This window comes from Lethenteron reissneri, chromosome 61 (assembly GCF_015708825.2).
Source record: "Lethenteron reissneri isolate LAM-NWPU_2019-01 chromosome 61, ASM1570882v1, whole genome shotgun sequence".
Classification (NCBI taxonomy): domain Eukaryota; kingdom Metazoa; phylum Chordata; class Hyperoartia; order Petromyzontiformes; family Petromyzontidae; genus Lethenteron; species Lethenteron reissneri.
Genome location: NC_083839.1, coordinates 4,408,665 through 4,435,182, shown reverse-complemented (window position 1 = coordinate 4,435,182; position 26,518 = coordinate 4,408,665). Strand labels below are relative to the sequence as shown.

At 56.3% G+C, this 26,518-nt stretch overlaps 1 protein-coding gene across 2 annotated transcripts in view; it reads right to left on the bottom strand.

Annotated features, from left to right (window-relative positions):
- LOC133358322 (ATP-dependent translocase ABCB1-like) overlaps positions 1 to 26,518 on the bottom strand; it is a 58,014-nt gene that overhangs the window by 18,161 nt on the left and 13,335 nt on the right. For both annotated transcript variants that reach the window (XM_061576582.1, XM_061576581.1), the window contains exons 2-14: positions 23,898 to 24,005; positions 21,858 to 21,948; positions 19,586 to 19,634; positions 18,986 to 19,124; positions 17,700 to 17,799; positions 15,644 to 15,835; positions 15,131 to 15,302; positions 14,491 to 14,615; positions 11,376 to 11,553; positions 10,264 to 10,377; positions 8,722 to 8,832; positions 6,534 to 6,659; positions 5,749 to 5,952 (exon numbers count right to left, since the gene is read on the bottom strand). In XM_061576582.1, the coding sequence (XP_061432566.1) occupies positions 5,749 to 5,952; positions 6,534 to 6,659; positions 8,722 to 8,832; positions 10,264 to 10,377; positions 11,376 to 11,553; positions 14,491 to 14,615; positions 15,131 to 15,302; positions 15,644 to 15,835; positions 17,700 to 17,799; positions 18,986 to 19,124; positions 19,586 to 19,634; positions 21,858 to 21,948; positions 23,898 to 23,961 (1,665 nt within the window). In that variant the 5' untranslated portion in view covers positions 23,962 to 24,005. The remainder of the gene's footprint in view (positions 1 to 5,748; positions 5,953 to 6,533; positions 6,660 to 8,721; positions 8,833 to 10,263; positions 10,378 to 11,375; positions 11,554 to 14,490; positions 14,616 to 15,130; positions 15,303 to 15,643; positions 15,836 to 17,699; positions 17,800 to 18,985; positions 19,125 to 19,585; positions 19,635 to 21,857; positions 21,949 to 23,897; positions 24,006 to 26,518) is intronic.

Genomic DNA, 26,518 nt, shown 5'->3' with positions numbered 1-26,518 from the left:
TCAGAGGCTGTTGGCGCAAGTGCTGTTAGCGAGTCGGCACACGAGGGAGGTGGGTGGCCAACACCACGCCCTTCCACCTTTGTCTCTCTAGTGGCAATGTTTAGACACCGCCCCAGGTACTCATTTGAGGCCAAGTGGACCTAGGGGAGACGCCGAACCGATTAGGATGATCGCCACTGGTGGGTTCGTAGCGCAGCGGGTTAACCGTTGCACTACCACTCCCCACACATACATACACACATATAATAACACCCGTCATTCGCCACTAAGTGGCGGTAACGTCACCACAGCGCTTGTGCCAGGCCATGTGCACGTCAAGGCCACGTGAACTGGCAGGAGGCCACGTGAACTGGCAGGAGGTCACGGTGCCGTGGGTTTACCGCCTGTGCCGCCCTCCCTCTGCCAACATACATACGCACACACCTCACACGCACGCACACACACGCGCAAGTATAATTGTCTCTTACGAGGCAGATCCGAATCTTGAGACCTTGAAAATCTGCACATTTGTAAGCGATACGAGGAGGCGCCGTCGTAGGTACGTTCCCGTCACGGCGTCCGCAAGTCGGGTTGCATTCTTTCAAAGCGACAAAATCGGGCCCCGAGATCCCAACTGCACCCCCCCTCCCACCCCCGCGGCATCTTGATGCTCGTACCAAAAATAAAACAAGAAAAACGCGACTTGGTTCCCAGACGAGTGTTTTTTGTGTCCCACGCGCCGTGCCACACGCCGGCTGTCAAAAACGATTCGTCGGGCAAAGCCCCGCGGAGCTGTCTAGCTCTTCGCCACGCTTGGTAGCTGACTGCAGTGACCGGTATCATCGCCGTCGTCACCCATGAAGCTTGGTGGCCTTCATCCAGCAGTAGGTAGACCACGGCTAACGATGGTGGCGGCCTTCATCCAGCAGTAGGTAGACCACGGCTAACGATGGGGGCCTTCATCCAGCAGTAGGTAGATCATGGCTGACGATGGGGGCCTTCATCCAGCAGTAGGTAGACCACGGCTAATGATGGTGGCCTTCATCCAGCAGTAGGTAGATTACGGCTGACGATGGGGGCCTTCATCTAGCAGTAGGTAGACCACGGCTGACGATGGGGGCCTTCATCTAGCAGTAGGTAGACCACGGCTAATGATGGGGGCCTTCATCCAGCAGTAGGTAGACCACGGCTAACGATGGTGGCCTTCATCCAGCAGTAGGTAGACCACGGCTAATGATGGGGGCCTTCATCCAGCAGTAGGTAGACTACGGCTAACGATGGTGGCCTTCATCCAGCACTAGGTAGACCACGGCTAACGATGGGGGCCTTCATCCAGCAGTAGGTAGACCACGGCTAATGATGGTGGCCTTCATCCAGCAGTAGGTAGACCACGGCTAATGATGGTGGCCTTCATCCAGCAGTAGGTAGACCACGGCTAACGATGGTGGCCTTCATCCAGCAGTAGGTAGACCACGGCTAATGATGGTGGCCTTCATCCAGCAGTAGGTAGACCACGGCTAATGATGGGGGCCTTCATCCAGCAGTAGGTAGACCACGGCTAATGATGGGGGCCTTCATCCAGCAGTAGGTAGACCACGGCTAACGATGGTGGCCTTCATCCAGCAGTAGGTAGACCATGGCTAATGATGGTGGCCTTCATCCAGCAGTAGGTAGACCACGGCTAACGATGGGGGCGGCCTTCATCCAGCACTAGGTAGACCACGGCTTACGATGGGGGCCTTCATCCAGCAGTAGGTAGACCACGGCTAATGATGGGGGCCTTCATCCAGCAGTAGGTAGACCACGGCAAACGATGGTGGCCTTCATCCAGCAGTAGGTAGACCACGGCTAATGATGGTGGCCTTCATCCAGCAGTAGGTAGACCACGGCTAATGATGGGGGCCTTCATCCAGCAGTAGGTAGACCACGGCTAATGATGGGGGCCTTCATCCAGCAGTAGGTAGACCACGGCTAATGATGGGGGCCTTCATCCAGCAGTAGGTAGACCACGGCTAATGATGGTGGCCTTCATCCAGCAGTAGGTAGACCACGGCTAATGATGGGGGCCTTCATCCAGCAGTAGGTAGACCACGGCTAACGATGGGGGCCTTCATCCAGCAGTAGGTAGACCACGGCTAATGATGGGGGCCTTCATCCAGCAGTAGGTAGACCACGGCTAACGATGGTGGCCTTCATCCAGCAGTAGGTAGACCACGGCTAACGATGGTGGCCTTCATCCAGCAGTAGGTAGACCACGGCTAATGATGGTGGCCTTCATCCAGCACTAGGTAGACCACGGCTAATGATGGGGGCGGCCTTCATCCAGCAGTAGGTAGACCACGGCTAATGATGGTGGCCTTCATCCAGCACTAGGTAGACCACGGCTAATGATGGTGGCCTTCATCCAGCACTAGGTAGACCACGGCTAATGATGGGGGCGGCCTTCATCCAGCAGTAGGTAGACCACGGCTGATGATGGGGGCCTTCATCCAGCAGTAGGTAGACCACGGCTAACGATGGTGGCCTTCATCCAGCAGTAGGTAGACCACGGCTGACGATGGGGGCGGCCTTCATCCAGCAGTAGGTAGACCACGGCTGACGATGGGGGCCTTCATCCAGCAGTAGGTAGACCACGGCTAACGATGGTGGCCTTCATCCAGCAGTAGGTAGACCACGGCTGACGATGGGGGCGGCCTTCATGCAGCAGTAGGTAGACCACGGCTGACGATGGTGGCCTTCATCCAGCAGTAGGTAGACCACGGCTAACGATGGTGGCCTTCATCCAGCAGTAGGTAGACCACGGCTAACGATGGGGGCGGCCTTCATCCAGCAGTAGGTAGACCACGGCTGACGATGGGGGCCTTCATCCAGCAGTAGGTAGACCACGGCTAACGATGGTGGCCTTCATCCAGCAGTAGGTAGACCACGGCTGACGATGGGGGCGGCCTTCATGCAGCAATAGGTAGACCACGGCTGACGATGGTGGCCTTCATCCAGCAGTAGGTAGACCACGGCTGACGATGGTGGCCTTCATCCAGCAGTAGGTAGACCACGGCTGACGATGGTGGCCTTCATCCAGCAGTAGGTAGACCACGGCTGACGATGGTGGCCTTCATCCAGCAGTAGGTAGACCACGGCTGACGATGGTGGCCTTCATGCAGCAGTAGGTAGACCACGGCTGACGATGGTGGCCTTCATCCAGCAGTAGGTAGACCACGGCTGACGATGGGGGCGGCCTTCATGCAGCAGTAGGTAGACCACGGCTGACGATGGTGGCCTTCATCCAGCAGTAGGTAGACCACGGCTAACGATGGGGGCCTTCATCCAGCAGTAGGTAGACCACGGCTAACGATGGTGGCCTTCATCCAGCAGTAGGTAGACCACGGCTAACGATGGGGGCCTTCATCCAGCAGTAGGTAGACCACTGCTGCTGGTGAAGATGTCAAGCATTACGTAAGTTCAGGGACTCGGGCATAATCTGCTACCCCCCCCTATTAAATGTACAGGAATGGGGGGGGGGCATCCGTGCCAAGAATTTTAAGAATCCGTTTATTATAAAACAGAACCTGGTACAGTCGCATTTCAAAGGTAGGGAGAGCCGAGGAGAGCCGCGCGGGTTTTTACTTTTTTGTCTTAAAAGAAACCGGTTCTGCAGCCCCTGCTGCTGCTGCTGTGCTCGGGTTAAATTTAGCACGAGACGGTGGTGGGGGCGGTGGGTGGCCCAGTGGTTGTGGGGGCCGGTGGTGGGGGCGGCGGTGGGTGGCCCAGTGGTTGTGGCGGTGGTGGTGGTTGTGGTGGGTGGCCCAGTGGTTGTGGCGGTGGTGGGGGAGGTGGTGGGTGGCCCAGTGGTTGTGGTGGTGGTGGGTGGCCCAGTGGTTGTGGCAGTGGTGGTGGTGGTGGATGGCCCAGTGGTTGTGGCGGTGGTGGGGGAGGTGGTGGGTGGCCCAGTGGTTGTGGTGGTGGCGGTGGGAGGCCCAGTGGTTGTGACAATGGTGGGGGGCGGTGGTTGTGGCGGTGGTGGCGGTGGTGGTGGCGAGTGGCCCAGTGGTGGAGGCGGGGGGGGGGGGGGCGTGAGTGGTGGCGCTAGCGGTTAACGCTACGAACCCGGCCACCCGAGTTTGATTCCCGCTCGCGGTGTTGGCATCCCCTCGGTCAACAAATGAGTACCTGGTGCGGTAGTGTGGTTAATCATCACCACTGGGGAGACAAAGGCGGCCAGGCGTGGTGTTCCCAAGCACCCCCCCCCCTCGTGCGCCGTACCGACCTTCGTAGGTGCCACTAGCTCACAGCACTTGCCCCAACAGTCGGCTAAAGGCTCCACGGGGGATCTTTGTCTTTGCTTGGCGTGAGTGTGCCGGGTATCATGTCAAATGTCACAAGCGAGGCGGCTCGGCTCGCCTTACACAAACACAATGGATGTGTAACCGATACAAACACGAGCAAGGAACCTCTGCATCACCCCGTGTGGCCCACACAACACTATGGGGGGGCAAGTGTTTTATTCTTTACGAGGTAAGGACCACTGAGCTGGTCGCCTAGCTCGTTTTCAGCAGCGACCGGCTCTCGCGAAGGATCGCTCGACTGATCGGTGGCTTATCGTGTGGGAATCCAAAGCAGCCGATGACTCGAAAAGCGTGGTCATGTCGACTCTAAATGTGGAGGGGAAAAACGGAAGGAGCCGGACAAAAAATCCACTACACACCGTACCAGGTACTCATTTCAGGCCGAGCCGACTTAGTGGAGGGGAACCCCGTTCAGACACCCGGTTATTGGCCGCGCGAGCGGGAAGTCAACGGGGAAGCAATCTCTTGCCGGGTTCGCGTGCGCTAACCGCTGCACCTCCGCTCTCTCCTCCCCCCTCCCCCCCCCAACCCCCAAGCGATGGACGCGTGCAAATTCACGGTGGAGCGAGGGGGGGTGACGCAATTGCCGCGGCCTCTCTCAGGCGTGGCAGTTGATGTCACCACCATCATCATTATCGGAGGTGGAGGAGGAGGTGGTGGTGGTGTTGGCACAGAAGTCACCCAACGTTTTTGCCGTCAAAGCGATTCGAACAAGTTCCAACCGACACATCCCCGCAAAACACCTTTGATCTCCACACTTTCGGTAAAGTCACGTGGGTAGAAAATAAAATAAATCAATCACGACGTTTCGATTGCAACACAAGCAATCATGGTTACCGAAAGAAGCAAAGAGTATGGATTCCTGCAGTCGCGAAAGCTTCGAACCTTTGCTCACAGCGCTTGGGAACGAGCGCCGACAGTTACGCACCGTAACACAACCCCGGCTCATATTCTTTGGTTCTTTCGGTAAAGTCACGTATAAAGGTAAAATAATAAATTAAATAATAGCATACGACGTTTCGATCACAACACAAGCAATCATCATCAGGTATAATGAAATAGCGACATAAAATCTAACCAGAAAACTATAGGCAGACATATAAGCAACAGATATCACCAAGATGCATAGAGAGAGCAACACAGGTACAGAGAGGGGTGATCGTCCAAAATTAAGATTGAACCCCGGCCCGCCCCCCACCACCCCAAACAAGCTGGGGGGAGGGCGAGTGGTGAGAAACGAAGCCCCCCCCCCCAAAGCCGGCGAGCGAACCACCACGCCCCGTCACGCCTGACCCAGGAGGCTCAGCAGGTCTGCGAGCCTGACCGGCGCACGCGAGCGGGGCGACCGACCGACTGCTGCCACATGTGACACGGGCGACACAACGCGGGGGGAGGGGGGGAGGGGGGGACGCGGGGGGGGGGGCACCTCGGGCAGGCGCGAGATGAAGTCGAAGGCGTTGGCCTCGTGCGCCGCTCGCTCTACGTCGGCGTCGCTGGCGTCCTGGCGCCCGTGCCGGATGTTCTCGCCGATGGTGGCGGCGAAGAGCACCGGCTCCTGGCTCACGACGCCGATGTGCTCGCGCAGCCAGCGCACGCCCAGCGAGCGCACGTCGCGACCGTCCACCAGCACCTGCGAGGGGGGAAGTTGGGGGGGGGGTGCGGGGGGTGAGTCACGTGGAGAGAGGCGCAGCCCTGCAAGGCCGCCCCGATCAACGCTGCCACTGCTGGTGCCGGACAGGACCACGCCAGCGAGCAAGAGACTTCGCGCCAGCTGACAGGATCACACCAGCTGACAGGACCACACCAGCTGACAGGACCAACCGCTGAACCACCGTTAAACACACACATACACACACGTGCACACACAAAAATACAAAGATCCCCCTGTACAGCCTGTAACAGACTGTAGGGGCAAGTGCTGTCAGCGAGTAGCAGCACCTATGAAGGCCGGCACGGCACACGAGGGGGGTAGGTGGCCAGCACCACGCCCGGCCGTCTTTGTCTCTCCAGTGGCGATGTTTACTACACCGCACCAGGTACTCATTCAAGGCCGAGTCGACCTAGGGCAGGGCCCAGGACCGGCTCAGATAATCGTCACTGGTGTTGGCCGCGAGCGGAAATCGAACCCGGGTCGCCGGGTTCGTAGCGCAGCGCGCTAACCGCTACCACCACCGCTCCCCGACACACGTGCACACGCGCACACGCACGCACCTCGCCAGCGCCGGGGTCGTAGAACCTCTGCAGCAACTGGATGGTGGTGCTCTTGCCGCAGCCACTGCTGCCCACCAGGGCGATCGTCTTGCCGCTCTCCACCTCCAAGTTCAGCCCCTTGAGGATCTGCGGGCCCCACGGTAGCAAACCCTTGAATATGACCTCTCACCGTCCCACGCAATCCCAGCAAGATCCCCGCGCAATCTCTCACAACTCCGATGGGATCCCTCACGCAATGATTTACAGCTACTCGCAATCCCATTAGAAGCCAGTCGTAATGCCATAGAATCCCCCTGGAATCCCTCAATCCCACACAATCGCTCACAATCCCACACAATATCATACAATCCAACAGAATATAGCCGCAATCCCACACAATCCCATAAAATCCCTCAATCCCACACAATCTCATACAATCCCACACAATCCCATAGAATCCCTCACAATCCCACACAATCCCATAAAATCCCTCAATCCCACACAATCCCACACAATCCAACAGAATCTAGCCGCAATCCCACACAATCTCATTAAATCCCTCAATCCCACACAATCCCATTAAATCCCTCAATCCCACACAATCTCATACAATCCCACACAATCCCATAGAATCCCTCACAATCTCACACAATCCCTCAATCCCACACAATCCCATAGAATCCCTCACAATCCCATAAAATCCCTCAATCCTACACAATCCCACACAATCCAACAGAATCTAGCCGCAATCCCACACAATCTCATTAAATCCCTCAATCCCACACAATCCCATTAAATCCCTCAATCCCACACAATCTCATACAATCCCACACAATCCCATAGAATCCCTCACAATCTCACACAATCCCTCAATCCCACACAATCCCATAAAATCCCATAAAATCCCTCAATATCCCATGAGGATCTCACGTTGGTGATGAGGTGGAGGCACTGATGCAGTGTCAGCGATGGGGTGGTCTTGACGAGGTGGAGATGGTGATAAAGAGACGGTGATAAGGCGGTGAGCGGCGGGGGTGGTGAGCGGCGGGGGTGGTGAGCGATGGGGTGGTGAGCGACGGGGCGGTGAGTGATGAGTGATGGGGTGGTGAGTGGTGAGTGACGGAGGTGGTGAGCGACGGAGGTGGTGAGCGATGTGGTGGTGAGTGATGAGCGGCGGGGTGGTGAGTGGTGAGCGACGGAGGTGGTGAGCGATGGGGTGGTGAGCGGCAGGGTGGCGAGTGATGAGTGATGGGGTGGTGAGTGGTGAGCGATGTGGTGGTGAGTGGTGAGCGACGGAGGTGGTGAGCGATGGGGTGGTGAGCGGCAGGGTGGCGAGTGATGAGTGATGGGGTGGTGAGTGGTGAGCGGCAGGGTGGTGAGTGATGAGTGATGGGGTGGTGAGTGGTGAGCGGCAGGGAGGTGAGTGATGAGTGATGGGGTGGTGAGTGGTGAGCGACGGGGGTGGTGAGTGGTGAGCGACGGGGGTGGTGAGTGATGAGCGATGGGGTGGTGAGTGGTGAGTGATGGGGTGGTGAGTGACGTGGCGGTGAGCGACGGGGTGGTGAGTGATGAGTGATGGGGTGGTGAGCGACGGGGTGGTGAGTGGTGAGCGGCGGGGTGGTGAGCGACGGGGTGGTGAGTGGTGAGCGACGGGGTGGTGAGTGATGAGCGACGTGGTGGTGAGCGACGGGGGTGGTGAGTGGTGAGCGGCGGGGGTGGTGAGTGACGAGTGATGGGGTGGTGAGCGACGGGGTGGTGAGTGGTGAGCGGCGGGGGTGGTGAGCGACGGGGTGGTGAGTGGTGAGCGGCGGGGTGGTGAGTGGTGAGCGGCGGGGTGGTGAGTGGTGAGTGATGGGGTGGTGAGTGACGTGGCGGTGAGCGACGGGGTGGTGAGTGATGAGTGATGGGGTGGTGAGCGACGGGGTGGTGAGTGGTGAGCGGCGGGGTGGTGAGCGACGGGGTGGTGAGTGGTGAGCGACGGGGTGGTGAGTGATGAGCGACGTGGTGGTGAGCGACGGGGTGGTGAGTGGTGAGCGGCGGGGGTGGTGAGTGACGAGTGATGGGGTGGTGAGCGACGGGGTGGTGAGTGGTGAGCGGCGGGGGTGGTGAGCGACGGGGTGGTGAGTGGTGAGCGGCGGGGTGGTGAGTGGTGAGCGGCGGGGTGGTGAGTGGTGAGCGGCGGGGTGGTGAGTGGCGAGCGGCGGGGTACCTGCACGTCAGGCCGGGAGGGGTAAGAGAAGTGGATGTTTCTGAATGAGATGTCGCCTTTGATCCGCTCCGGCTTGAACCCATCATCGGAACTGCTGTCTATGGGGCGGGGCTGTGCGTACAACCATCATCAGCATCATCAGCATCATCATCATCATCAGCAGTCGTCGTCACTATCATCGTAGTCATCATCGTCATAGCAAAAGCTCTGGGCCGGTTTTGACATTCGGTGCCTCATCGTCATCGTCGTCATCAGAGGCAGGCAGGAGGCTTGCCCGAAACCGATGCTGGTGAACTATTATTGGTTGAACCAGGTGGCCCGCGATGCGTCTATGTTGAACTTATTTTGCACCGCACTAATCAAAGGTGCGGGAGAAGGACAACCAAAACTAACACACACACAAAAGGCAGTTTTAAAGAGACGAGTTTGCAATCGAGATCATGGTGATTTTTAAGTGCATAGCCTCCCAATGGCTTCCTAATATCGGAAGGGGAAGAGCGTTCCAGACGGCCACAGAAGCAGCGCATCTGAAAGCCGCCGCTACTGATGCTCGGGGGGAATGATCGGAGTTTGCGCGATGGTTCGCAAGCTCGCAGACACCAGTTTAGGCACAGTGGTTCTCTCCAACCTTTACTTCTTGCAGCATTGCAACATCTTTTTTGGTTGTCAATCATTCAAGACAATGTGCAATGTTAAATAAAAACGTGTAGGGTCTGATGAAACAAAGTACGCTGCAACTTACATGCCCCATGCTTAATTTGTGTTTTCGATGAATTACCTTCTAACGAAATTAATCTGTCCATGTCTCGCACACCGCCACCCCCCTCCCCCCCCCCCCCCCCCCCCCAGTGCTGGTGGATTGAACTGTGCGTGTGTGTATATACCTGGCGCGGTGTGTAAACGTCGCCACGAGGGAGACAAAGGCGGCCTGGCGTGGTGCTGGCCACCCACCCCCTTGTGTGCCGTGCCGGCCTTAAATAGGTGCCGCTCGCTAACAGCACTTGCCCCAACAGCATGTTAAGGCTACACGGGGGATCTTTATCTTTGCGAGTGGGTGAGTAAGTGGGCGAGTAATTGGGCGAGTGATTGGGCGAGTGAGTAGGTGAGTGTGCCGTTTCGGCCTTCGTAGGTGCCGCTCGCTAACAGCACTTGCCCCAACAGCATGTTAAGGCTACACGGGGGATCTTTATCTTTGCGAGTGGGTGAGTGAGTGGGCGAGTAATTGGGCGAGTGATTGGGCGAGTGAGTAGGTGAGTGTGCCGTTTCGGCCTTCGTAGGTGCCGCTCGCTAACAGCACTTGCCCCAACAGCATGTTAAGGCTACACGGGGGATCTTTGTCTTTGCGAGTGGGTGAATGAGTGAGTGGACGAGTAATTGGGCGAGTGATTGGGCAAGTGATTGGGCGAGTGATTGGGCGAGTGAGTAGGTGAGTGTGCCGTGTCGGCCTTCATAGGTGCCGCTCGCTAACAGCACTTGCCCCAACAGCAAGTGTTTTTTTTGTGTGTATGTAGAGGCCACGGATATCTGTGTCGGTGGCGTCACCTTGTCTAGGATCTGGAAGATGGTGAACGCCGCACCGCGGGCGTTGGAGAAGCTCTCCAGGTTAGGAGCTCCTTGTCCCAGCGAGAAGGCGCCAATGAGGACGGAGAAAAACACCTGCAGAAGGCAAAAGGCAAAAGATTCACAGCGTATGCCCTGTGACCTTGGTAATCCAAGGTGGTGGTGCGGTGGTGGCGGTGGCGGTTGGAGGTGTTGTGACGGTGCATTGTGACCTTGGTAATCCAAGTTCAAGTTCATGTATTAGGTGTAGCCCTGTGAGCCATTCGGCTCTTGAAATCGGGTACAACCGCAACAAACAAAAAACGAAAACATGAACAAGAATACATCTTATAGTGACTATGCGTAAACAGAAGATCCAAGAAAAGACAGCAAAATATTGCAGAAAAAGCACCGTACACTAACGTTGTGTGCAAAAATCCCAATGGGATGCAAGTTAAACAACAACAACAACAACAAGACAACTTAGATTAAGGCCATCAGTCCAACTCTGTACTACAACAAACAAACATGACCAAACACAAAAACTTTTCGAAAATCACCAAAATAAAGCCATAAAAGCAATGAAACCGTGGAACTGTGACCGAATTTTCACAATAAACGACGTAAGCAACATGCATTACCAAACTCTGCAGCCAAGGTGGTGCGGCGGTGGTGGCGGATAGAGGTGTTGTGATGGTGCATTGTGACCTTGGCAATCCAAGGTGGTGGTGCGGTGGTGGTGGCGGTGGTGGATGGAGGTGTTGTGACGGTGCATTGTGACCTTGGTAATCCAAGGTGGTGGTGCGGTGGTGGTGGCGGTGGTGGTGGCAGTGGTGGATGGAGGTGTTGTGACGGTGCATTGTGACCTTGGTAATCCAAGGTGGTGGTGCGGTGGTGGTGGCGGTGGTGGTGTGACGGTGCATTGTGACCTTGGTAATCCAAGGTGGTGGTGTGGTGGTGGTTGGAGGTGTTGTGATGGTGCATTGTGACCTTGGCAATCCAAGGTGGTGCGGTGGTGGCGGTGGTGGTGGTGACGGTTGGAGGTGTTGTGACGGTGCATTGTGACCTTGGCAATCCGAGACTGGTGGGAGCGGTGGTGCTGCGGTGCGACTCACGATGAGCACGCGTCCGATGGTGTAGTTCTCGGGCTCTTCAATCACCAGCTTGGTGCCGTACCAGAAGGCGAGGGCGTACGAGCCGAAGATGATGAACTGCGTGAGTCCGAACGACAGGTTGGTGGCGACGGCCTTCTTCATGCCCATCGTGCTGGCGTCGTGCAGGTTCTTGTTGTACCTGCGGCGCCAGCGGCGACGAGCGCAGGAACGGGAGGTGGGGAGCGTCGCGGTGAGCGTGGCGGTGAGCGTGGCGGTGAGCGTGGCGGTGAGCGTGGTGGTGAGTGTGTTGGTGAGTGTGGCGGTGAGCATCGCAGTGAGCGTGGCGGTGAGCGTGGTGGTGAGCGTCGCGGTGAGCGTGGTGGTGAGTGTGTTGGTGAGTGTGGCGGTGAGCATCGCAGTGAGCGTGGCGGTGAGCGTGGTGGTGAGCGTCGCGGTGAGCGTGGTGGTGAGTGTGTTGGTGAGTGTGGCGGTGAGCATCGCAGTGAGCGTGGCGGTGAGCATGGCGGTGAGCGTGGCGGTGAGCGTGGCGGTGAGTGTATCATGGTGAGCGTGGCGGTGAGCGTGGCGGTGAGCGTGGCGGTGAGCATGGCGGTGAGCGTGGCGGTGAGCGTGGCGGTGAGTGTATCATGGTGAGCGTGGCGGTGAGCGTGGCGGTGAGCATGGCGGTGAGCGTGGCGGTGAGCATGGCGGTGAGCGTGGCGGTGAGCGTGGCGGTGAGTGTATCATGGTGAGCGTGGTGGTGAGTGTGTTGGTGAGTGTGGCGGTGAGCATCGCAGTGAGCGTGGCGGTGAGCATGGCGGTGAGCGTGGCGGTGAGCGTGGCAGTGAGTGTATCATGGTGAGCGTGGCGGTCAGCGTGGCGGTGAGCGTGGCGGTGAGCATGGCGGTGAGCGTGGCGGTGAGCGTGGCGGTGAGTGTATCATGGTGAGCGTGGCGGTGAGCGTGGCGGTGAGCATGGCGGTGAGCGTGGCGGTGAGCATGGCGGTGAGCGTGGCGGTGAGCGTGGCGGTGAGTGTATCATGGTGAGCGTGGTGGTGAGTGTGTTGGTGAGTGTGGCGGTGAGCATCGCAGTGAGCGTGGCGGTGAGCATGGCGGTGAGCGTGGCGGTGAGCGTGGCAGTGAGTGTATCATGGTGAGCGTGGCGGTCAGCGTGGCGGTGAGCGTGGCGGTGAGCATGGCGGTGAGCGTGGCGGTGAGCGTGGCGGTGAGTGTATCATGGTGAGCGTGGCGGTGAGCGTGGCGGTGAGCGTGGCGGTGAGCATCGCAGTGAGCGTGGCGGTGAGCATGGCGGTGAGCGTGGCGGTGAGCGTGGCAGTGAGTGTATCATGGTGAGCGTGGCGGTCAGCGTGGCGGTGAGCGTGGCGGTGAGCATGGCGGTGAGCGTGGCGGTGAGCGTGGCGGTGAGTGTATCATGGTGAGCGTGGCGGTGAGCGTGGCGGTGAGCATGGCGGTGAGCGTGGCGGTGAGCGTGGCGGTGAGTGTATCATGGTGAGCGTGGTGGTGAGTGTGTTGGTGAGTGTGGCGGTGAGCATCGCAGTGAGCGTGGCGGTGAGCATGGCGGTGAGCGTGGCGGTGAGCGTGGCAGTGAGTGTATCATGGTGAGCGTGGCGGTCAGCGTGGCGGTGAGCGTGGCGGTGAGCATGGCGGTGAGCGTGGCGGTGAGCGTGGCGGTGAGTGTATCATGGTGAGCGTGGCGGTGAGCGTGGCGGTGAGCGTGGCGGTGAGCATCGCAGTGAGCGTGGCGGTGAGCATGGCGGTGAGCGTGGCGGTGAGCGTGGCGGTGAGCATGATGGTGAGCGTCGCAGTGAGTGTATCATGGTGAGCGTGGCGGTGAGCGTGGCGGTGAGCGTGGCGGTGAGCATGGCGGTGAGCGTGGCGGTGAGCGTGGCGGTGAGCATGGCGGTGAGCGTGGCGGTGAGCGTGGCGGTGAGTGTATCATGGTGAGCGTGGTGGTGAGTGTGTTGGTGAGTGTGGCGGTGAGCATCGCAGTGAGCGTGGCGGTGAGCATGGCGGTGAGCGTGGCGGTGAGCGTGGCAGTGAGTGTATCATGGTGAGCGTGGCGGTCAGCGTGGCGGTGAGCGTGGCGGTGAGCATGGCGGTGAGCGTGGCGGTGAGCGTGGCGGTGAGTGTATCATGGTGAGCGTGGCGGTGAGCGTGGCGGTGAGCGTGGCGGTGAGCATCGCAGTGAGCGTGGCGGTGAGCATGGCGGTGAGCGTGGCGGTGAGCGTGGCGGTGAGCATGATGGTGAGCGTCGCAGTGAGTGTATCATGGTGAGCGTGGCGGTGAGCGTGGCGGTGAGCGTGGCGGTGAGCATGGCGGTGAGCGTGGCGGTGAGCGTGGCGGTGAGCATGGCGGTGAGCGTGGCGGTGAGCGTGGCGGTGAGTGTATCATGGTGAGCGTGGTGGTGAGCGTGGCGGTGAGCGTGGCGGTGAGCATGGCGGTGAGCATGGCGGTGAGCGTGGCGGTGAGTGTATCATGGTGAGCGTGGCGGTGAGCGTGGCGGTGAGCATGGCGGTGAGCATGGCGGTGAGCGTGGCGGTGAGTGTATCATGGTGAGCGTGGCGGTGAGCGTGGCGGTGAGCGTGGCGCCGTTCCTTTGGATCTCGCCCAATGACAACGATGACAACAACGAGGGTGGGTGGGGGGAGGGGCTGTGGACTGGACACCGTGCAGGAGAAGGCCGATGGGGGGGGAGGTGGAGGCAGGAGGCAAGCTCCTCGGTGTATCGTGACCTCTCTGTGTATCGTGACCTTAGTAATCTAAGCGTGGGGGGGGGGGGTGCTGGTGGGGTTCGTTGGGACCAGGCGGTCTTCATTGGGGGGTGGAGGGGAGCGGGGCGGGGGGGTAACGGAATCAGAACAAGGACCAATGAGGCACGCCGTGACGTACGTCGTTGCGTACGCCGTGACGTACCGCCTCGCGTACGCCGTGACGTACGTCATTGGAACGGGAAAGGGTTAATAGAGCAATGGCGTATTTGCTAAATTACGTAAAAAGGGGGCGACGTAAATCAACGTTACGGAGGGGGGCGGTGGGGGGGACAGTGGTGGGGGGGAGCAGTGATGGGGGGGGGCAGTGGTGGGCGGTGGTGGCGGGGGGGGTGCCCGTGTGCTCACCTGTCGACGGCTTTCTGCTGACCTCCGAAGGCCACCACCGTCCTGATGGCCATCAGGACCTCCTCGGCCACGGCTCCGGCCTTGGCGTACGCGGTCAGTTCGGCTGTCGTCAGCGAGCCCAGCAGCTGGTGTACGCGGACACACACACGCACACACGCGCACACACACAAAGACAAAGGTCACCCATAGAGGCAGACAGACCTGCTGGGGCAAGTGCTGTTAGCGGGCGTCTTATGAAGGCCGGCACGGTGCACGATAGCACGTGGCCACGTTTGTGTATGTGTGTGTGTACGTTGAACTTGTTCCGCACCCTACGTAGCCAACTGTGCCAAATCGCTACTGGGGCACAGTTGGAGCAAGCAGTCGCCTAACAACAACAACAACAACGGAGGGTTAGAGGAGTGAGCGCGCGAGCTCATCCACCCAATCTAGCAGGCGAGCGAACGAGCCATCGGGCGAGCGATCGATCGAGCGGGCGAGCGAGCGAACGGTCGACGAATGAGCGATTGAGCGAGCGAGCGATCGAGCGGGCGAGCGAACGGTCGACGAATGAGCGAGCGAGCGAGCGAGCGGGCAGTCAAGGCGTGGCCCACGCCGTGACCGCCAGCCCCGTTCGCCGACGGAGCGTCGCCGTCCTCACCTTGGCGAGCATCGAGGCGCAGATGGCGAGCAGCGGGCTCACGGAGAGGATGACGAGCGTGAGCTTCCAGCCGTGGGCGAAGCCGATGACGAAGCCGACCACGAAGGAGGAGAAGAACTGCATGAACAGGCTGACCTTGTCGCCGATGCCGACGTTGATCGTGTTGATGTCGCTGCGAGACGGGAGGATGGCAGAGAGAGAGAGACGGAGGTGGGGGTGGGGGTGGGAGAGGGGATGAGTCACGGTGCCGTGAACAGGATGGTGCTTGTGACCCCCGCAAGCTTTCTGTGACCGGTACCGGCGGTGTCAAGGAGGAGGTTGTTGAAGGAAGGACGCTGCTGCTGCTGCTACTGGGCCGTTGGAGGCAGTCGCCCTTCAGCAACAGCGGAGGGCAGAGGAACGACGCTCACAACAACGAGCGGAGCGCCGGGCGTGCGTGTACTTGACTCCATGTGTATGTGACTCCGCGTGTACGTGTGCGCCCGACTCCGCGCGCGCGTGTGCGGCGCTCACTCGGTGAGTCGCGAGCCCAGCTCGCCGATCTGCGTCGTGTCGAACCAGCTCATCTCCTGGTGGAGGATTGCGCGGAAGAACTGGTGGCGGATGCGTTGGCACTGGCGCGCCGCCGCCAGCATCCAGCACGACACCTGCAGCGTCGCGGACACCAGCACGGCGCAGCCGATGGCCACGTAGTACCAAGCGTACCTGCGCAGGCCACGGCGGGAGGGGTCAGAGTTCAGGAGGCGAGAGGAGCAACGCTCGATCCCCGCTCTCCTCCCGCATTCTCCACCGTTGCCGAAGTTATCTCCATCGCACCCCGGCCACAACACCCCCCGCCCCTCCCCCCCCTCACTTTGCGGCCGACTCCCAGATGGCGGCGAGGTGGCGCCCGCCGGACCGTCGTCTCCGCGAAACTTTGTGACGCTACGGCGTGCCCGCCCGGGGTCGGGCTGCGAGCGACGTGTTCAATCCACTGCCGGACTAATAGCCCTCCCCACCCCAAGAGCTGCCGTGGCCTCCGTCAGCCTCCGCCGTCGGCTTACGCCCTCCGACAAGATAAAAACTGAGCTTTGAAAAGGGAGGAACCCTTGCGCTGCTTGATCATCATCATTATTACCATTACGAGTCGTAGTATTATCATAACCACTTGGAACGTCTGTGGTGTTGGCTCATGGTGGGCATCACTTTGGAAGGTGCTGCTGCCACCGCTGCGGTTCCTGTTCCTGCTGCTACTGCTGCTGTTCCTGCTGCCACCACTGCTGTTCCTGTTGCTGCTGCTGATCCTGCTGCCACCGCTGCTGCTGCTAATCCTGCTGCCACCGCTGCGGTTCCTGTTCCTGCTGCTACTGCTGCTCCTGCTGCCACCACTGCTGTTCCTGTTGCTGCTGCTGATCCTGCTGCCACTGCTGCTGTTCCTGCTCCTGCTACTGCTGCTGTTCCTGTTCCTGCTACTGCTGCTGATCCTGCTGCCACCACTGCTGTTCCTGTTCCTGCTACTGCTGCTGTTCCTGCTGCCACCACTGCTGTTCCTGTTGCTGCTGCTGATCCTGCTGCCACTGCTGCTGTTCCTGCTGCCACCACTGCTGTTCCTGTTGCTGCTGCTGATCCTGCTGTCACTGCTGCTGTTCCTGCTCCTGCTACTGCTGCTGTTCCTGTTCCTGCTACTGCTGCTGATCCTGCTACTGCTGTTCCTGCCACTGCTGCTGATCCTGCTGCCACTGCTGCTGTTCCTGCTCCTGCTACTGCTGTTCCTGCCACTGCTGCTGTTCCTGTTCCTGCCACTGCTGCTGTTCCTGTTCCTGCTACTGCTGCTCCTGCCACTGCTACTCCTGTTCCTGCCACTGCTGCTGATCCTGCTGCCACTGCTGCTGTTCCTGTTGCTGCTACTGCTGCCGATCCTGCTGCCATGCCTGCTGTTCCGGTTCCTGCTGCTGCTACTGCTGCTGCTACTGCTGCTGTTCCTGCTGCCACTGCTGCTGTTCCGGTTCCTGCTACTGCTACTGCTGCTATTCCTGCTGCCACTGCTGCTGTTCCGGTTCCTGCTACTGCTGCTGTTCCTGCTGCCACTGCTGCTGTTCCTGCTGCTGGTACTGCTGTTCCTGTTCCTGCTACTGCTGCTGCTCCTGCTGCCACTGCTGCTGTTTCTGCTGTTGCTACTGCTCCTGCTGTTGCTACTGCTGTTACTGCTCTGGCAGCTACTCCTGCTACTGTTGCGCTTGCTGCTGCTGCACCACAATGATGATGATGATGACGGTGATAACGATAACCGTGACAAAGATGTCGTTGGTGACGAAGATGATGATGGCGGTGATTATCATTGAGACCCATGACAATGATGATGACAATCATGACGAAGATGATGACCATGATGAGGATGATGACCGTGACATTGACCAAAACGATGATGACGACGACGATGATAACAAGGACGACGATGATGACGACGATGATGACCATGATGACGAAGACGACGACAACGACAATGACAACGACGACGATCATGATGACGATGACGATCATGATCATGATGACGATGACGACGCAGGACAAGGGCGACGACGATCCTCACTTCGACATCTCGGCCTGCAGCAAGTCGCCCATTTCGGTGGCGCTCAGGTTTGCCGACGGGAAGGTGACGTTCGTGTCGTTGGCACCGCCGGGCACCGTGGCTGTGGCACAGGACAGGGCGCGCGCAGAAGCCACCGAGAATTGATTACACGGAGACTCCACGCGGATAACACACAAAGACAAAGATCCCCCGTGTAGCCTCAACAGACTGCTGGGGCAAGTGCTGTTAGCGAGTGGCACCTACGAAGGCCGGCACGGCACACGAGGGGGATGGGTGGCCAACACCGTGCCCGGCCGCCTTTGTCTCCCCAGTAGCGATGTTTACACACCGCACGGGGTACTCATTTGAGGCCGAGTCGACCAAGGGGAGGCCCAGGACCGGTTCAGATAATCATTACCGGCGTTGGCCGTGCGCGAGGATCGAACTCGCGTCGCCGGGTTTGTAGCGCACCGCAGCGCTAACCGCTGCACCACCGCTCCCCACACGTACAGGCACACACACACACGCACTCACAGGCACCGAGCGAGCGATGGAGAGAGGAGGTTTCACATCGTCTCTCTCCGGGCTTTGATCACCGGATCGCCTCTGCCGGCATCACGGCGTCACGGACGCCTCCACATGAGCAGAGAGCGGCCCGCAGAAGCGGATTTCACAGAGCTACCTCCGAGATCCCTTCATCACGTGACGACACTGGTCCCACTTGCCATGTTCGTGGTTCTTTCGGTACAGTCACGTAGATAGAAATACAAATAATAGAATAAGATACAAAATAAGGCGGTCTTTTTCTTTTTTCTTTTTCTCTCCGCCTGATGAAGACCGCTAGTGTTGCGATCGAAACGTCGTGGGCTTTTTGCTTTTATTATTATTTAATTTAATTTTTATTTATTTCTATCTTGGTGACTTTACCGAAAGAACCAAGAATATTAATTCCTGCCGTCACGAAAGCTTTAAGTCAAAATTTAACCCACTTCCCATGTTAGAGAATGACCTGCAGGAGTAGATATCACCACAGAGCTACCTCCGATATCCCTTCTTCAAGTGTCACTCGAGCGAGTCTTTGAGAGTCCGGTTCAATCACAGGGGGCTAAAGTCGCTGCGGCCCCCCACAGTCGCGCCAAAAGAGCGTCACGGCAGCGTCAGACCGACGGCGTCGAGACGGAGAGAACGAGAGGCAAAGAGAGCGAATCTGGACACCTGTGAAAAAGAGCTTCATAGGTCATCGGATTTCCTCCGGTCTGAATAAAGGTCGTGAATCGCGAGGTCGTGACCCCCCCCCCCCTTCCCACCGTTGATGCCGCTGCGGACGAAGCTGTCGGTCATTTGGCCGAACACGATGATCATGAGCGGGAGGGCTCCTCCGTGACCCATCGCAGCCACCAGGCCCACGATCATGAGGGCCACGTCCAGGCCGTCGGCGAACCGGAACTACGGGCACCGGGACAACGGCACGGAGACATCGACACGGAGACATCGACACGGAGACATCGACACGGAGACATCGACACGGAGACAACGGCACGGAGACATCGACATGGAGACATCGACACAGAGACATCGATACAGAGACATCGACACGGAGACACGGACACATTGATAGAGAAACATCGACACGGAGACATCAACAGAGACAACGGCATGGAGACACGGACACGAACACATTGATAGAGCAACATCGACACGGAGACATCGACACCGAAACATCGACACGGATATCGATATGGAGACATCAACAGAGACAACGGCATGGAGACACGGACACATTGATAGAGAAACATCGACACACAATGACGCGGAGGCAACGACTCAGGTAGAAGCAATGTTTTACCCGTGTGTGTATAATAACTACACGTATGTAAATGTACGTGCGGCGTAGTGATTATAATTACCACTTCCAGTACGCCGACTGTCTGCTTTGGCTTCTTGTCCTTCTTGTCTCTGATTGGGGGGGGGGGGGGGAGAGAGATGGGGGGGGGGGAGATGGGGGGGGATGGGGGGGAGGAACAGAGATGGATGGGGGGGGGTAGAGAGATGGGGGGGGGGGGGGGAGAGAGAGATGGGGGGGAGAGATGGAGGGGGGATAGAGAGAGATGGGGGGGGGGAGAGATGGGGGGGGGGTAGAGAGATGGGGGGGGGAGAGAGATGGAGGGGGGAGAGAGAGAGATGGGGGGGGGGAGATGAGGGGGGAGAGAGAGATGGGGGGGATAGAGAGATGGGGGGGGAAGAGAGATGGGAAGGGGGGGGGGGGTGGAGAGAGAGATGGGGGGGTGGAGAGAGAGATGGGAGGGGACAGATATGAGGAGGGGGGGTAGAGAGATGGGGTGGGAAGATGGGGGGTGGAGATGGGGGGGAGAGAGATGGGGGGGGAGAGAGATGGGGGGGAAGAGAGATAAGGGGGGGGGGGGAGAGAGAGATGGGGGGGAGAGATGGAGGGGGGATAGAGAGAGATGGGGGGGGGGGGAGAGAGATGGGGGGGGTAGAGAGATGGGGGGGGGAGAGAGATGGAGGGGGGAGAGAGAGAGATGGGGGGGGAGATGAGGGGGGAGAGAGATGGGGGGGATAGAGAGATGGGGGGGGGAAGAGAGATGGGGGGGGGGGGGTGGAGAGAGAGATGGGGGGGTGGAGAGAGAGATGGGAGGGGACAGATATGAGGAGGGGGGGTAGAGAGATGGGGTGGGAAGATGGGGGGTGGAGATGGGGGGGGGAGAGAGATGGGGGGGGAGAGAGATGGGGGGGAAGAGAGATAAGGGGGGGGGGGGGGAGAGATGCAATTTAAATCGCTGTGACAGCTTTAGATTCAGCGCAGGCTGGAGGCGTCTTATCAAGTAACAGACCACACACACATTGCAATTCCTTACAGGCGAGTCACATGCCAAGTGGCTGATTACAGATCTATTACATAATTGCATTCACCCCCACCCACACCTCCGCCTCCGATCTCGAATCCTGATGGGGTTCAACAATGATGACGTAATCCTGCACTATTTAAGACCGCGATCAGTTCACTACTCTGGCAAATCGCCCGACGATGCTGGGTGTAATCTCCAGCGAAACGTCGTACTACTCAAACATTTTTCAATGTTGTGGATCCACTCTTCAACACACCGGTGGGCTAAAGTAGTGAACTATTTTGTCTTTTGTGAACGTGACACTTTTTTTTACTGATTGGCCGTCTCGGATGGTGGAGGGTTGCGACACATTTATAAATAACGCGATCTAACCCAAAAACCTTTATTTAAATAATACTGGTCGCGAAAGCCTGCTACGTGTTAAAGTTGCGGTTTAAGTTTATTTTTTGCGCTTTGCTTACCCTTCCCTGTACTTTGCCCTCCCCATCGTTGTTGTATTGTTGTTGTTGTGTTGTATTGTTGTTATTATTGTATTGTGTTGTATTGTTGTATTGTTGTTGTATTGTATTGTTGTTATTATTGTATTGTTGTATTGTTGTTGTATTGTATTGTATTGTTGTTATTATTGTATTGTGTTGTATTGTAGTTGTTGTATTGTATTGTTGTTATTATTGTGTTGTATTGTAGTTGTTGTATTGTATTGTTGTTATTATTGTATTGTGCTGTATTGTATTGTAGTTGTTGTATTGTTGTTGTATTGTATTGTTGTTATTATTGTATTGTATTGTTGTTGTTGTATTGTTGTTGTATTGTAACACTCTGCCCCGCCATCCTGACTGGACACTCGTCAAAAAAAAAAGGCTGCATAGCGCACAGAAAAATCTCGAGCATAAAAAAAATCGGCATTCCGATTCTTCGTCTTCCACCGCTCAATGTCCTCCCCCGATGGAGGTCGCAAACGGGTTTTGATTCCTTACCCGTACCCGACCGGGTACGGGTAGCCGGGTATCGGGTAGGGTACGGGTATCGGGTAGCCGTTTGCGACCCTGGTGCGGCCGGGTACGGGTACGGGTTGGCCGCGAGTCACTGGTGAGTAGCCGTTTGTCCCTCATTTCGGGTAGGGAACGGGTAGCCGTACCCATTTGCGACCCTGGTGCGGCCGGGTACGGGTAAGGAATCAAAACCCGTTTGCGACCTCTGGGTCACAGCGATAGGCTGCCCCTCATTGTCGCCGCCGAACCGTTCTGACGTCACAGAAGCCCAGCCTCACCCCCCCCCCCTCCACCCCCCAATGAAAGAACCGTGGACTCACTTGTTCGCCTTCTTTGTGACCTCCTCCTTTGTGACCTCCTCTGGCGCGTCTCGCTCGAAGCCGGCGTTGTGGAAGCCATTCTTGACGCTACCTGCACGCAACGGACGACACGCAAAAAAAAGGGAGGCACCGCGCCCCCCACCCCAGCGCTGTCAGTGAGCGCCTATTGAGGCCGATTGGCACAGTTGGCGAAGTACGGTGCGAAAGAAGTTCAACGTACACGCACACACACAACGCGCGGTTAACATGCCAATGTTGACCCACCGTTGGTCCGACGTTGGTTTAACGTTGACCCAACGTCGCCCCAACGCTCCACGTTTACTGCGGTTTGGCAACCCCACCAGGTAGGTGCTCATCCGAAGCTGAGTCGACCTAGGGGAGAGTGGGAATCTAACTCGGGTCGTTGGCTTCAGAGGCACTACGAAGGCCGGCACGGCACACGAGGGGGTGGGTGGCCGATGTTTACACTCCACACCAGGTACTCATTTCAGGCTGAGTCGACCTAGGGGAGGCCCAGGACACGTTCAGACAATCGTCACAGGTGTTGGTAGCCACGAGCAGGAATCAAAGTCGGGTCGCCGGCTCCGCAGCTAAATGCGCTAACCACTGCGCCACCGCTCCCAACATGTGTACATGTACACATACGACACACACACACAAACACAGTCGTGTATGCACGGTACACACGCACACACAAAGGTTATTAGAAAGGCCATTGGAGGCAAAAATGCTTTGTGTGTGTTTAGTTTCTTGTCTTTCCCCCGCAACCTCCGATTAGCTCGGCTGTCTACGGACGGTGCGAAAGACGTTCAACGTGTACAAAGATAAAGATCTCCCGTATAACCTTAACAGACTGTACGGGCAAGTGCTGTTAACGAGCACCTATAAAGGCCGGCACGGCACACGAGGGGGTGGGTGGCCAGCAACCACGCCCGACCGCCTTTGTCTCCCCAGCAGCGATGTTTACACACCGCACTAGGTACTCATTTGAGTCCGAGTCGACCTAGGGGAGGCCCAGGACCGGTTCAGACAATCGTCACTGGCGGTGTTGGCCGTGAGCGGGAATCGAACCCGGGTCGCCAGGTTCGTAGCGCAGCGCTGCGCTAACCGCTACACCACCGCTCCCCGCACACACGCACACGTACACACGCAGGTTAAATAAACGCCGCACGCAGAAAGAGAGCGTAGCCTTACGCCACCTGACCGCGGCTTCGGGTTAAGCGATGACACCAGGTCCCCGGGCATCTCACGGAGACGCCGCCGTCAATCCGCCGCTGGACTAGAGCCCAGAGGTGGGACAAAGTCATTGTTATGCAAGTCCAAGTCGAGTCTGAAGTCATCAAATTCATGACTCGAGTCTGACTCGAGTCCAAGTCACATGACTCGAGTCCACACCTCAGAGGTGGGACAAAGTCATTGTTATGCAAGTCCAAGTCGAGTCTGAAGTCATCAAATTCATGACTCGAGTCTGACTCGAGTCCAAGTCACATGACTCGAGTCCACACCTCTGCTAGAGCCTCGCGCGTTATTTGACCGTACTTCACCATGCTGGTCAGTGCGGGTTTGGCGAAGACGGGCGGCGCAGAGAGTACAGCACAACACCAATGGGGGCGGGGAGAGGGGGGGGTGCTATCCTGTCCTCTGCTGCCCGCCAAAGCATCCCAGCAGCAGCAGCAGGAGCCTATAGCATCTGGCATGCACGGTGGTCACCCCATCCGAGCACTGTCCAGGCTCAACCCCGGCTTGACTTCGTGATGGTGCGATTTATTTACGATCATGCCTCACCGAGTACCAAGGCCTACTTCCCAGGAGGCTGCTGCTGCTGCTGCTGCCGCTGCTGCTGCCGCTGTTGCTGCTGCTGCTGCTACTGCCGCTGCTACTGCTGCTGCTACTGCTGCTGCTACTGCCGCTGCTGCCGCTGCTACTGCTGCTGCTGGCAGTACTGCATTGGGGACGTTTGGCCGACTGGAGCGACGGATGAGCGTTTGGGATTTCGCGTGGGCACCGCCAAAAAACGAAGAGCCCGGTGGGAGCGTTTACCTCGTTCGGGAATGAAGGTTGGCGTCAGATCAAATCCGTCGCTCTGCTTCCCCTTCCCGGCCATCTCGGCGGCTGCGGGTGGAGGACGATCCTGGGGTAGGTGGATTCCTGGAGAGAGAGAAAAAGAAGAAAGTCACGTAGGTAAAAAAATCAAAATTAATGAAAGTAGAATTAAAATAAAGTAAAAATCACGACGTTTCGGAGGCAACACAAGCTTCCGTCTTCAGGTGGAACCGTCACAGCCCGATAGCTGTATCAAGTGATACAGCTATCGTGCTGTGAAAAAAATTAAATTAATGAAAGTAAAATAAAAATAAAATAAAAATCACGACGTTTCGGAGGCAACACAAGCTTCCGTCTTCAGGGGGAACCGTCACAGCCCGATTGCTGTATCAAGTGATACAGCTATCGTGCTGTGAAAAAAATTAAATTAATGAAAGTAAAATAAAAATAAAATAAAAATCACGACGTTTCGGAGGCAACACAAGCTTCCGTCTTCAGGTGGAACCGTCACAGCCCGATAGCTGTATCAAGTGATACAGCTATCGTGCTGTGAAAAAAATTAAATTAATGAAAGTAAAATAAAAATAAAATAAAAATCACGACGTTTCGGAGGCAACACAAGCTTCCGTCTTCAGGGGGAACCGTCACAGCCCGATTGCTGTATCAAGTGATACAGCTATCGTGCTGTGAAAAAAATTAAATTAATGAAAGTAAAATAAAAATAAAATAAAAATCACGACGTTTCGGAGGCAACACAAGCTTCCGTCTTCAGGTGGAACCGTCACAGCCCGATAGCTGTATCAAGTGATACAGCTATCGTGCTGTGAAAAAAATTAAATTAATGAAAGTAAAATAAAAATAAAATAAAAATCACGACGTTTCGGAGGCAAGACAAGCTTCCGTCTTCAGGGGGAACCGTCACAGCACGATAGCTGTATCAAGTGATACAGCTATCACAACGCTTGATACAGCAATCGTGCTGTGACGGTTCCACCTGAAGACGGAAGCATGTGTTGCCTCCGAAACGTCGTGATTTTATTTTTATTTTACTTTTATTAATTTTAAATTTTTTACCTACGTGACTTTACCGAAAAAACCTAAGAATATGAATCCTTGCAGTCACGAAAGCTTCAAATATAGAGAGAAAGAACAAACGTTGGGGCGGGGTTGGTGGTGGCGGCGGCGGCGTTCGTCCCCGCGGCACGGACCATGAGCGACGGGGGACGCGGTCGTGGCGGGCGCACTGCGGCGAGGAAAGAAAAATGCCACGCCGAGGTGACACACACACAGCAAAGGGAATCTCCTGAGAATCATCTTCTTGGTTCTTTCGGTAAAGTGACGTAGAAGGGAAATAATAAAATAGTAAAAATAAAACATAGTAAAATAATTTTATTATATTAAAGTGACGTAGAAGGGAAATAATAAAAGAATAAAAATATAACATAATAAAATAAAATAATTTTATTATATTAAAGTCACGTAGAAGGGAAATAATAAAGTAATAAAATAATAAAAATAAAATATAATAAAATAAAATAATTTTATTATGTTGTATTTTTAATAAAAATAAAACATAATAAAATAAAATAATTTTATTATGTTGTATTTTTATTATTTTATTACTTTATTATTTCCCTTCTACGTGGTGACTTTACTGAAAGAACCAAGAAGATGAATCCCTGCAGTCACGGGGGAGGGGAGTGGGGGTGGAGCAGTCGCCTCTCCCCATTCAACACGATGACGTCCACTCGTCGTCGCTTGCAAGGTCACGCACGGCATGTCCGTTTTGGACCTGTGCGCTTAACCGACAACGACGCCGGGGAATGGAATTCAACGGATCTCGTGAACAAACACCAGCTTGTTGTGAAAGAGCCACACGCAGCAAGAACATCTGGGTTTGAACTTCCCACCCTAAACCGCATCCGCTTGACAAAGCTTCAGCGGCAGCACATGCTTGATCCCTGTTGCGCTGGTGGAAAATTTGAAAAATCTCCAGTAGCGTGTGCGACTGTGAGTCACCCAGGGCAGACACGTAGTACAACGTGGAATGACGCAATGGCCCGATCCACAAGCACGAAGGAAAACATCACAGCGGTACACTCCGCTTGCTCCTGATGCGGTTATCTGGCCTGAACACCTGAATGTTAAATTGTAGCCGTTGGTTGATGTAGATCAGCGGTCGGGAACCTATGGCTCGCGAGCCATATATGGCTCTTCCAGTGACGGCATATGGCTCCCAGACAATTTTGAGTTGAAAATAATAATAACAAAAATAAATAAAAAAATCGGTTTGGAACTGATTTTAAAATACTTGTGATATTGTTTAATAATGCTGTGTCATTTTAAAGTAAACAGAAATAAGTTTTGAAGATAAATTTCACGGGTCACGCCTGCATGAAGCTCAACCTCACCACGTACGAACCAGACTACAAGGCAATCAGCAAAACCATGCAGCACCAGAAGTTGCATTAAAAGTAAGACATATTTAATTTATTATACGTTAAAAATACTATATGGCTCTCAATGAAATATATTTAGAGATATTTGGCTTTTATGGCTCTCCCAGTCAAAAAGGTTCCCGACCCCTGATGTAGATGCACATCACACGGAAGAAATAA